Raw genomic sequence first — 11,496 nt, 5'->3', positions numbered from 1 at the left:
GCAAGTGTTCATTCACGATATGAAGTTATCAACCTGTGGTTGCCCCTTGTGATCGTGAACAGACATGCTTGTACTTCGACATGTTCCTTTGTATATTTTTGTGTCAAACTTTGGTTGTTTGTGCAACCCTTCATTTGAGCTATACATGATAACCATATATATGTGTATGTGTGATTCTACTCAGAACTGAGACTTGAAAATTAAGCATCCTCTATATTTAATTGTTTTGGTTAGTATGCGTCATGTATATTTATTGTTTACCTACCTTTGTTTCGAGAACTTGAATGAATATCTCCGTAAATTTCCATTATAACTGTGGCCATTATTGGAAGAGTGATCCCTATTTGTTTTATATCGGAATTGCATGTTATCAATGTTGTTATATGTGCGTGTGACAACTAATGCTAATTAAGAGTCTAAGACAGCTGTTCGAGTTTGTTATCAACTAAAGTGAATATATCCGTCATGTTACATAGCAAAATAAATGGATGAATATATATTGGTATAGAATATTGGCACGGAAAAAAAAAGGATGTTGAAATTTGAGAAAACTCACTTTTCCCACATCGAGTTGCTACTTGTTATTTTGTTCAAGCTATAGATGGACTTGTGTTCTAGCAATATAAACAGACCCAATATTGAAATTACCTGTTTGACTGATTAATATTTCCATAATGAAGTTATAGCAGGTAGGGATACTTTTAAGAGTTGCCAACATCGAAAGTCTAACGTAACATATCTTTTGGACGGTCATGGAGTTGAGATCAAAGGATAGGCAGCTACACAAAACACTGCTGAGCCAAATAATGTATAGCCTATATACTTTATGACAAGGTTGTCGCATATAACGTGACATGCAACTTTGGTTGTTACTACCGATTTATAAATTTCACATTAAAAAGGCAAATGGCTCCAGGACCAGGTCTTGTTGCTTCACGCTGTGAAACAGATAGGTATTGTATAAAATTGCAGCACCGCTTACTTGGTATACCTTTTGCAAGACATAATGGAATGTTTTGTTGAAAGGATCAAAACTCAAAAGGTTCACCGAGTTAAATAGGGGTGTTCAATAGATGAGTTTTTGTGCAAGTGCAAGAGATAAAGAAACTACATTCGCACCAAAAGCAAACAGACAGAAGAGCGTTGCCACTTGTCCAACTCTGCCTTGGCGCCCTATGTATCATCCCAACGACCAGGTCGCTCTCCGCGTTTAAAACTTGTTTTTACTCTTGGTCCATTCTATGTAATCATCGTACTGTTAAAACAACAAACAAGAAAATGAACACTCTGACGGCATATTCTATGACCAAAGAATGTACCGTAAGGCTATTCATTTGCTATTTTAAGAGAATACTTTGTACTTATGTAAAGTACTTCATTAAAGAAAGTCATCATCATTACTTCTCCTTTCTCAGCATTAGTACTTGCACCTTGAAGAATGGGGGGTGAGGTAATACTAGTTGCCGTTGATGCCAGTATAGAAATAAGCAATGATTATGCACTGAACTGGGCATTACAAAATGTTATTAAGGCTGAAGACATCTTAATACTGCTTGCTGTTCTTCCTTCCTGTGGAAGTCCTACACCAACTTTATCCCAAAGGCTTCATTCTCTATCATGTTATTTTCTTGCTTGTAAGTTTTCACCATTCTACTATCCTTCAGTTTCTTTTTCTTTATCTAGCTTTTGGCCGGGTAAGAGTATGGTGCTTTGACAGGCGGTTCGGGGCACATTGAAGGGAGAAGAACTTTTGATCAAGTTGGCCAAAGTAAAAGGGTTATCTCCCGCAAAATAAACTATGTATATGCCAATAAGATGCAGAAGTTATGGTTAGCCAACAATCTGATGCAGGTATTATGTTTAAGACTTCTATTTCTTCACCATACAGCCTAAAGTTTGATGGGTTCTTCTCAATTTCTAACTATTGTGTTGTCCTAGGTGCATTTCGAAGTGAAAGTTATTGTTGATGCTGGCCTTGGCTCAGTAGCCACAAAAGCCAAAGAACTGAAAGCTTCGTGGGTGATACTTGATAGGTACTCTGTCACTTGCTTTTTATCTTATTATTATTCACAGATTTGGTATTTGAAGGCATTAATGAGTAAACAATATGCCAACAATAACACATTTTTAAAATTGTAGATTCCTGAATAAGGAAGTTGCTCAGTGCATAAAACAGCTGAACTGCAATGTTGTACTCATGGATCATGCTATTCCTAGAATCCTTAAAACGGTAAACCCATTGGCAGGAGAAAACTTAAATACGGGTAGGAGCCAAAGTAAGGCAACAGAAACAGACATGATTCATGTGATTCCTAATATCTTGGATTACGGAAGTGCAACAACTCCAAGCACTTCTGATATTAGAAGTTCCACTTTGGGAACTAATTCTTTCTCGTTGCCCAGTACAGAAAAAGAATACCACCGCAAAACCAACCCTTGCACTATCAATGATTCTCATTCTTTTCTTCATCTAAACTCCGAATACTTCAGTGAAGATTTTAAGTACCTGGAAGACAACCCTTCACCTTTAGATAACAAATACGTTCATTTAAATAAGATTTTGAGTGGCGGTATTGATGAATTGAATCACAAATCAGCCACTAGTCCCCTTCAGGAAGAAGCAGAGAACTGCAATGACATTTTAAGGACTAAAATCTGTAAGAGATTCCATTCCATGATCTATAGTCATTGAATTATCAAAAATAGAAATATATTCAATGTATAAAGTTAATTTCTTGGGCATTCATGAATCTTGAAACAGCTGAGAGAAAGCATAATTTTGAAAGAACAGACATTTTAACTAGAAGATTAACGGACTCACCAGGCAAATGGCATGGACCAAATAGCACAATTCAGCCAAAAAGATCAACCACTAGAAGAGACTCCATGACTTCTTACAAGCATGAATCATTGTCTTCCCTTTCTTTTGCTACATCTGACAGCAACTCAATGGCCATGTCACTTTCCATAAAAAATCATTCAGCTCTTTGCTCCATCTGCAAACATAAGATCCCTATTTTCAGAAGTGTGCCAAGGAGGTTTACCTACAGAGAGATAGAAAATGCAACAGGTCGATTCTCAGACAGTTACATGATGGCAGATGGTGGGTATAGTTGCGTGTATAGAGGGGAATTGCCAGATGGACAGGTCATTGCAGTGAAGCAGTACAAGAAACTCAAGTCATTTTCAGCATCAGAATTCTGTTTAGAAGTTGAAAAACTTAGCTGTGCTCAGCACAGGAATCTGCTTATTTTAATGGGCTATTGCATCGACACGGAATGGCTTCTAATATACGAATTTGCTTGCAATGGTTCTTTAGACAAGCACCTATACGGTAGGATTGAAATTGGTGTCAAAGATATTATTAATAACATTTATATGCAGTTATGAACATATGCAAATGTTGCATTCCAATGCTTGTAGGAACAGAAACAAACCAGGTGATGGCTTGGCATGATAGAATGAAAGTTGCGGTAGGCACTGCAAGAGGCTTGAGATACCTCCATGAAGATTGCCGAGCAGGTTGCATTGTACATGGAGACTTAAGACCGAGTAACATTCTCCTCACTCATGACTTTGAGCCCATGGTTAGAGCTTATTCATTTTTATGTTTCATTTTAGGATTTGGACAATCTAAATGTAGAAATCAGTATGAGTATTGATTCAGTAGAGAATAAATGATCCTAATAATTACGTGTCATTTGATGAAGATTGGAGATTTTGGTCTTGCAAGATGGCAAATTAATCCGCAATTAGCTAAGGAGAGTACACATCTAATTGGTACAGTTGGGTACGAAACTCCATCTAATGACAAGATTTTCAGTCAATGTAATATGAGCATGTCATATTATAATAACTTTTTTGTATTATATTTATGTAGTTACTTGTCTCCTGAATACATACAAACCGGCCAAGTCTCAGAGAAAGTTGATGTCTATGCATTTGGAGTTATTTTGTTGGAGCTTCTAAGTGGCTTTAACGCCAGAGAGTTCTCAGGAAAAACAGGCAAACAATCGCTATCAGAATGGGTGAGTTTCCTCCTCTGATAACAAAGACAAAGGATATTTACAATTTAAGCTACTTAGCATAACTTTGCTTGGCCTTGAATGTTTCAGAGTAATACCATGCTTGAGAAGAATAAACCAAATGAGTTAATAGATTCTAGATTGAATAATAACTATGTGGAAAAAGAAGCAGAGTCCATGATGCATGCAGCTTATTTATGCGTTTCACCTCATCCAGCACAACGACCAAGAATGTCCCAGGTTCTAATATTCTTAGCCAAATTTTAGCATATATATTCTGAAAATTCTCCTAACATCATTGTAATTTTTCACCTGCAAGTTTGTAACTACTTATAAGGCATTGTTTAATTGACAGGTATTGAAAATACTAGAAGGAGATATACCCATTGACGGTGCTTCCATGTATCGAAGTTCTAAAATATCTGACAATGGATCAGTTGGATCAATCAAACGTACAAAGGATCATAGAAAGCTTAGTCAAAGTAATAAGACAAATTTGCACGTAAAAAAGACCTTAGATAGCACTTCTAATATAAAGGGGTGCTCTAATCAAATTGGAGAGAATGGCATCACATGGGAATCTGAATCTGTTACCAATCTAGATTATGAAAGCTACTTAAGAGGATCCTTAGCCAAATATGTTCAAAACTTCAGTTGACATAATGGGACTGTAAAATATTCTTTTGTAAGCAAGCATTTTATATCGAATAATAATATTCTCATAAAAATAATATTTTTCATTTTTCTTATAATATTTTATCTAACATTTTTTATTATATTATTTATCTTATTTTACACGTCTTTCTTCTCTGTTTACCTCATTCTTTAGTATAAATGTTATTGTAAAAAACATACTTTGAAATAATATTACACTTGTGTAGTTAAATTCATTTTTAAAAGAGGAGTGATTTTTTAAAATTTTCGCTCCCATTAATAGTCGGATGGATGCTGCAAGTTGATGGATTTTGTTATTCTCAAGAAATGACACATCCAAATATTTTATGTATGACATGTTTGAAATGTTTAATTTGAGACAAACAAAATTTCAATTTCAACCCTTTTATTTTTTTTAAAATTTCAAGCACATAAAGTGTCATGTTTGTCCAATTTCAATCGTTTTCCGACCTGTGGTTGCAAGAAAGCACCTAGTCATTGAAAATTGCCGAATGTTATATGTCAGTAAAAGAAATTAAGAGAATGATGCCATTTCAAATGTTTTCAGAAAAGAAAAACATGCAACAATAAAATTAAACCAAACATTTATCCTTACTTCAGCACTTTTTGTAGATGAAGGGAAATTTTGCATAGAAAAAAGGGGAAAAATCTGCTGAAAATAGTTGCATTAAAATGTGTTTCAAAATTATAAAGCGTAAGAATTGAATTCAAGCAATAAATCACACATGCAATTTTATTGATAGAATTATATTAGAAATAACAGTAAAATATATTGGCAACTTTTTTTATTTTTATTTCTTAATTAACACCTCACACTTGATAGCATTCACTGTATAAACAAAAATGAAATGATTTACTAATATCAATTATCAATTTAAAACAACAATGAGCTTTACTGCTACTAGTTTCTTTCTTTTTCATCTCTCTTTATTGGCTTTACTTCGGATTTTAAAAAGAAGACTGCTAACAGCTATTAGAAAATCATTATATTAAAAAGTCTTAAGTTGATTTATCATTTTTCAATATCAACCTCATCACCTTCGCAAAACATCGAATTTATTTGAAAACGAAAAATGGAATTTATTCAGCTAAGGTGTTGTATTTACAGTTGTAGGATACAAGTAGGATCCACTGTATCCTCACCATCACCAATCTATTTTATGTTTTCAATATCCCTGGCATTAATTATTAACAACTTATCATTAATTAACATTATATAATTAACAAATGGTTAAAGTTTGGTTGTTTTAAAGTCAGTAAAAATTATTTAAATATAAATAAATTTTAAATTTTAAACCTAATTAAAATATGTATTAAAATTAACTTTAATTATTGATAAGAAGTATAGAAATGATTTAAAAAAATACTAACTCAGGGTCATAAAGATATGTTTAAAAAATAAAAGTAAATTGTTTTATTAAAAAAATGTGATAATGCACTCTTAACATAATTTTAATAATTTTTTATTTATTAATTTCTTAGTTAACATCTTAAGAACGTTAGTTAATAAGACTATTAATTTATAGCAATAAAAAATATATATATATTATTTGTATTTATTTATCTAGAGAAAAAATTATACTTATAAAAAAATTTGATCATTTTATTTATATTATTTAGTTTCTTTCTTAATGTATCCTTTATTTATTTTATCACATAATCTCTTTTTGACCTTTACATTATTTAAACTATATAAATATTTTATATATTGTAATTTAAACTTTCATCTAAACAAATAGTATTAATAATAAACATAAATAACAAATGTTTTCTTTAATAAAAAAAAAAGTTATTTTAGAAAGGGTATTTGGCAGTCCGTTGAATCTGGGTTAAAGGATGAGATTGGCCAACTTTTTCTTCTTATTTGACAAGTTTAAAACATAAAAACATATAAATGTGTGTATTTTTATATTTATTTCATTTTCTTTTTCTTTCATCATTCTTCTCTTTTATCCAATTCCCGTGAACCTCAACAGTGAAAGTTTGGGAGCAGCTATAAGTATTCAGATTCCAAGTATTTCAGATGGAAATTGTTTTGTAAAATATTTACACTTGGACAAAGAAAGAAATAAAAAAAAAAGTGTTAAATACGAAAAGTTATATAATATAACGAAGAAAAAGAGAGAGAAATATTGAATATAAAATTGTATAAAATAAAAACGATTTCCAAATGAGTCATACTTTGGTACAGTAACAAATACCCCACCTTTATGCAACAGTAACTGACGGCCCAATTGTAACCATTAGACATTAGACATGGACGTGAGATTGAGGGGTACCCATCCCATACTGTACTTGGCTGCCACTCGTTGAACATCATCATCAACTCATTCACGCTATAAATTAATACACTTCTTCTCCTACCACCATTCACACTCTATCATTATCATATATTTTACTTTACTTTTCACTTTTCACACTAAACTGCCTCGGCTTTTATTGGGAAGGAATGGATGTAATTAAGCTTCTTTTGTTGGGTTCATAGCTAGGGAATAGGGATATATTATTTAAGTTAATTCATGCATGTGTTTGATGATGATATATAGGAATGGGAGAGATGCGCAACGATTCCAGCGTTTGGCAACTGGGATTTCGCCAATGAGCTCCCAATCACTCGCTATTTCGAGTGTGCCAGACACACCGGTTTACCCCGTTACAGTTCTTCCTCAGCCGAAATTGCTTGTGCCAATCATCATCGTCATCACCTTCCACTACGTAATCATCATAAACAGGTTTCCTTAATTTCATCCTCAAATTCATGCAGCATCATCATCATCATCATCATCATTCAAATTTGTTAAAATTACGCAATTATATGTACTTCATGGTATAGGAGAAGAGGAACAAGGAAAGACGGTGCCAGCATGTTAATGATAGCAAAGGAAATGCTTACGACGTAAGGGAACATACCAAGAAGCCAATTAGAGTGAGCAAGCAGCAGCAACAAAACGACACCGTTGCACCACTTCCCAAACCAGTAGTTGACGAAGATCTCTATAAGATCCCTCCTGAACTCCTCCACGCAGCCAACAAAAGGGTGCCTCACCTGACCCAACTTTTCTATCTTCTACTCTTTTATATACCATATTTGTGTTATTACTAATTTAATTTTTTGGCATAATTAATTTGTGAATTTGTAGAAGAAAATGCTGGGTTTCATTTCCAAGTGTCTTGTGTGTGATGAGCAATGCTAAGCTGCAACTCCTATCCATCCTAAGCTTGGTTTCATTTTTATTGGCCGTAGTTCTTCCTTCAAGTCAAGTCAGTTTACGATATATTCTGATACTGTTTGTAAGCATTATGTGATAGACTCAATGTCCGAATGTCTTTCCTTAGAATAATGATGCATATATGTAAACCTGTGAGGTGGGGATAAGGATAAGAGGCTTGGAAAAGGAAAGAAAAAGAAACTTGATGGTTGACATAATAAGAAAAATAAAAGAAAAGAAAAGATAAAGAAGATGGTATAAGAAAATAGAAGTATATAATTGACGTTAATAGTCAAGGCACCTATTGGTGGCGGTGAAGTTTCCTGTTTCTTTTTTTGGAATCAATCATTTGGCAGTCTGCATTCATGCATTGACTACTCATCAATCCACTGTCACTCTCAAGGACAATAGAACTTTTGTTTGCCAAAGAATAGGGATGGATGTTTTCATTTTACTTGAAACGAAGTAATGTGTCATAATTGAAAAAATAAAGTTCAAATTTAGAGATGACGGGTGATATAAATCGTTATTCTATTCCTATTTTTGCCGGACAAAATTTTGTTGCTCACTTCCATTTTCTTTTGCTGATAATCACTAAATGAACATTTTTTTATCTCTGACATCTCTGACACACTGATAATAACGAACACAAATGCAACCTGTCATCGCTGGAAATTGGTTATCTATAAACTTGAGTTCGATGTCAAATAAGGTAAATGAAGAATAAGACCACAACTGCAATTTCTTGTAGAGAATAAAACTTGTTGAAAAAGAAGAAAACTATGACACCATACATTCATTGATGTGGCCTATTGCTAGTGAAGCTACAGCCACATGCAAGAAATTCATTTGCAAAGAGGGATTTATAATTTCCTAGCGGACAAATTTGAGCAGGTCAAGAACAATGTTGGCTATCGTCTTGGCCCTTGGAGTCCCAGACACTGCAAGATTAGAGAGTGAATGGTGTTCTTCTTCCTCGGCATTAATTTCTAGCAACTTTAAAGGATGGTGTTTACAGATGCTATGGAGAATTGAAATAGAGTATTCCTTGATGAGTGACCCCGGGTTCTCCCTTAACAGATCGAGTAATAAGGGAACAGCCTCATTACCAACCAATGCATCAACAGCACTTAAATGGCCAGCGAGAAGTGCAAGTAGAGACATCATCTGTTTAACTTGGATGTTGTTTATGATCTTGTCAATAATAATTTCCACTATCCCTTCTTCTACACTCCACTCTTTAACTACATCTTCCAAACATAGGTTGAATAAAGCCGAAGCAGCATTTTTTGATGCTGATTCATTTTCACTATCTAACAGCCGCACCAAATGGTCCAAAGCGTCAGATGTTCCAAACATGAGCCTATTGGGTTGATCGGATGACAACAAGAAAATGGTAAAAGCTGCATTGCTTCTTGCTCTGATGCTTCCTGATCTCACTGAATCAGTGAGCAAGGAAGTGATCTTCTTATCCTTTACAAATATTTTTCTGTTGTCTTCAAGAATTGAAGCATTTAGAACGGTTGTGACCAAGTCCTCGTGGATTTGAGGGTGAACACAATGAATGCCACCTGATAATGGACTGAGCAAGAGATGAATCACTTCTTCGTTCCCAAAGAGTTCTCGAAATGGTGGGACTCGCTCTGTTAGCTGGCGAAGCTCTTTTGCAGCTTTTAACTGTTGAGGTTCAGAGAGTGACAACTGGTAAAGCGAAGAATGCAAGCGGTGCTTGTGGTCTTCAGTTAGTTTTGCATAATCACTGTCTTCTATCGCAACTCCATTCTCTTCACACCACTTCGAAATCAAGCATTGGGCTGAATTGTTGGGAGCAAGGGTACAGTCAGAAATGATTCGCTTTGTCTGATCGAAAAGTCTGTTCACATCATCCGTCCACTTCTCAATCGATTTCCGATCATAAGTCTGCACCATCCAAATAATTCATTTAGTTCTACGACAACGAGGACCACCTTTCCATATCAAGACAATCTTTCTAACATGTTTTGTAATGAATAATTTTCAATTTTTCTATCTTTTATTTCTGTAAATTCTCTTAATTATGCTAACAAGTGCTCTTAAGTTACTATTTGAAGAATCAAAATATATTTTTTTTATAAGAAAATATAATAAATATAACTCCTCTGACGATTTTGAATACAATCTATGTTAAAAGAATGAAAGATGAAGAGGGTTAGACTAAAGATACAAGCGTAAAGAAAAAGATAACTGTGATATGTATCTTAAAAGAAAGAATGATCAAGAGGGTGAGTGAGAGAGAATGGAGAAACCTCATTGTTGATCAAGAAAACAGGATCTGTGATTAAGCGACCAGAGAGGGAACATTGAAACTCTGGGGGAACAGTCAAGTTGCCCAAGATGGAGGAGTACTTAAAATCCTTGAGAGTCTTAAGAGCTTGGATTGCATCGTCGAAGGCTAATAGTGAGGTGCCATCGTCCTCCACGATGCTATTCATCAATTCCCGCAACTTCGCCTTCAATCTTGTTCTGTTGTCCTCGGCGCCCATTCCCTTTTCTTCAGAGTTAAAGAGCGTTGATGAATCTTGATAACAGAATTACGAAGACTAGGTGTTGCATGTAGAGCATAATGTTTGGGAAAAAGACAAATATCGTTCCAGTTATAACGGCGCTGTGTAAAAAAAAAAGAAGAAAAAAAAAAAGAAAAAAGAAGCCTGATTAAGACATATTTTACCTATTTTGGTAAAAAAAAAAAAAGTGTAAGGAAAAGGTTCAATACTCTTGTATAACTGAAGTTAGTGATCATCACAATTTTTGTGAAGTTTTTTTTAAACATAAGAGAATTAAAAAAAAACACTAGTTTTAAGTTGAAAAAAGATGATTTCTCAACAAGTTTTGATAAAGATAGTAAAAGGAATTTTTGCCAAAAGGGTAACATATTGAGGATCACTATTAGAAATACTAGATAGATTTTTTTTTTCTTGAATTTAGAGATGATAATTAAAAAAATTGAATTTTTTTAAAATTTTTTAAGTAAATTAGTCTATAATACGGATAGAAAAAAATTATCTATAAAATTTGTCAATAAACATTTATTATAGAAAAAAATTATAGGCAACTAAAAGAGATTAGTCCAAGTAACAAGAGGTTTGATATCGCTTAAACAAGGTCCTAAGTTTGAGTATTTATGTAATGTATGCAAAAAAAAATTTAATAATTTAAAAATAAGACAAAAAATAAGAATTGTCGATAGAATCCCTCTTTAATAATGTGTAGTTATAGATAGAAAAATCTATCTATAATGTGCACCATTTTTCTCTGTCTCTCTCTCATCTTTCTCTATCATCTTCAATTTTTTGTCTATTGTTGATGGTTGGAGCATTCATTTTGAAAACAAATTGTATCATTGTATTCTTAGTACGATTCTCTAACTTTTAATTAATGTAGTTTTTTTTATTTTTTATGTAGAATAAAGACTTGTGATTTTTAAGATAGAGTTGTAGAACTAAAGATTGCATGACTAGGAGATATGCATAGAGGTCCTTCCCGAATTGTTTGTACTATTTGTTGTAGATTATTTGTGTTTGCAGAGATTATAGAATATGCATGTTGTA

At 33.6% G+C, this 11,496-nt stretch overlaps 2 protein-coding genes across 2 annotated transcripts; one reads left to right on the top strand and one right to left on the bottom strand.

The window, feature by feature from the left end:
* The first annotated feature begins 1,438 nt into the window (after nucleotides 1-1,438).
* On the top strand, nucleotides 1,439-7,894 carry LOC113871668 (inactive protein kinase SELMODRAFT_444075-like). Its single transcript, XM_027508767.1, has 13 exons — nucleotides 1,439-1,634; nucleotides 1,718-1,851; nucleotides 1,939-2,033; nucleotides 2,140-2,657; nucleotides 2,762-3,334; nucleotides 3,424-3,587; nucleotides 3,711-3,790; nucleotides 3,881-4,028; nucleotides 4,116-4,265; nucleotides 4,381-4,527; nucleotides 7,247-7,432; nucleotides 7,534-7,737; nucleotides 7,841-7,894. Exons 1-13 carry the CDS (start codon nucleotides 1,439-1,441, stop codon nucleotides 7,892-7,894), a joined length of 2,649 nt encoding a protein of 882 aa, XP_027364568.1.
* An 888-nt stretch (nucleotides 7,895-8,782) lies between these two features.
* LOC113871667 (U-box domain-containing protein 9-like) lies at nucleotides 8,783-10,431 on the bottom strand. The gene is made up of 2 exons (XM_027508765.1): nucleotides 10,195-10,431; nucleotides 8,783-9,829 (listed from the first exon to the last, which is right to left on the bottom strand). The coding sequence occupies exons 1-2, from the start codon at nucleotides 10,429-10,431 to the stop codon at nucleotides 8,783-8,785; spliced, it is 1,284 nt and encodes a 427-aa protein (XP_027364566.1).
* Between the last annotated feature and the right edge of the window lie 1,065 nt (nucleotides 10,432-11,496).

Source organism: Abrus precatorius, unplaced genomic scaffold (assembly GCF_003935025.1).
Source record: "Abrus precatorius isolate BTA unplaced genomic scaffold, Abrus_2018 Scaffold7, whole genome shotgun sequence".
In the NCBI taxonomy this organism is placed as follows: Eukaryota; Viridiplantae; Streptophyta; class Magnoliopsida; order Fabales; family Fabaceae; genus Abrus; species Abrus precatorius.
This window is presented reverse-complemented; position numbering and strand designations above follow the sequence as displayed.

Excerpts from the sequence above, each read along its gene's own strand:
- LOC113871668 (XM_027508767.1), top strand. The coding sequence starts at position 1,439 with ATGGGGGGTGAGGTAATACTAGTTGCCGTTGATGCCAGTATAGAAATA. Across the intron at positions 3,335-3,423 it reads TTTAGACAAGCACCTATACG|GAACAGAAACAAACCAGGTG; the intron begins GTAGGATTGAAA and ends CAATGCTTGTAG. Across the intron at positions 4,528-7,246 it reads GTAATAAGACAAATTTGCAC|GAATGGGAGAGATGCGCAAC; the intron begins GTAAAAAAGACC and ends GATGATATATAG.
- LOC113871667 (XM_027508765.1), bottom strand. The coding sequence starts at position 10,431 with ATGGGCGCCGAGGACAACAGAACAAGATTGAAGGCGAAGTTGCGGGAA. Across the intron at positions 9,830-10,194 it reads TTTTCTTGATCAACAATGAG|ACTTATGATCGGAAATCGAT; the intron begins GTTTCTCCATTC and ends TGGATGGTGCAG.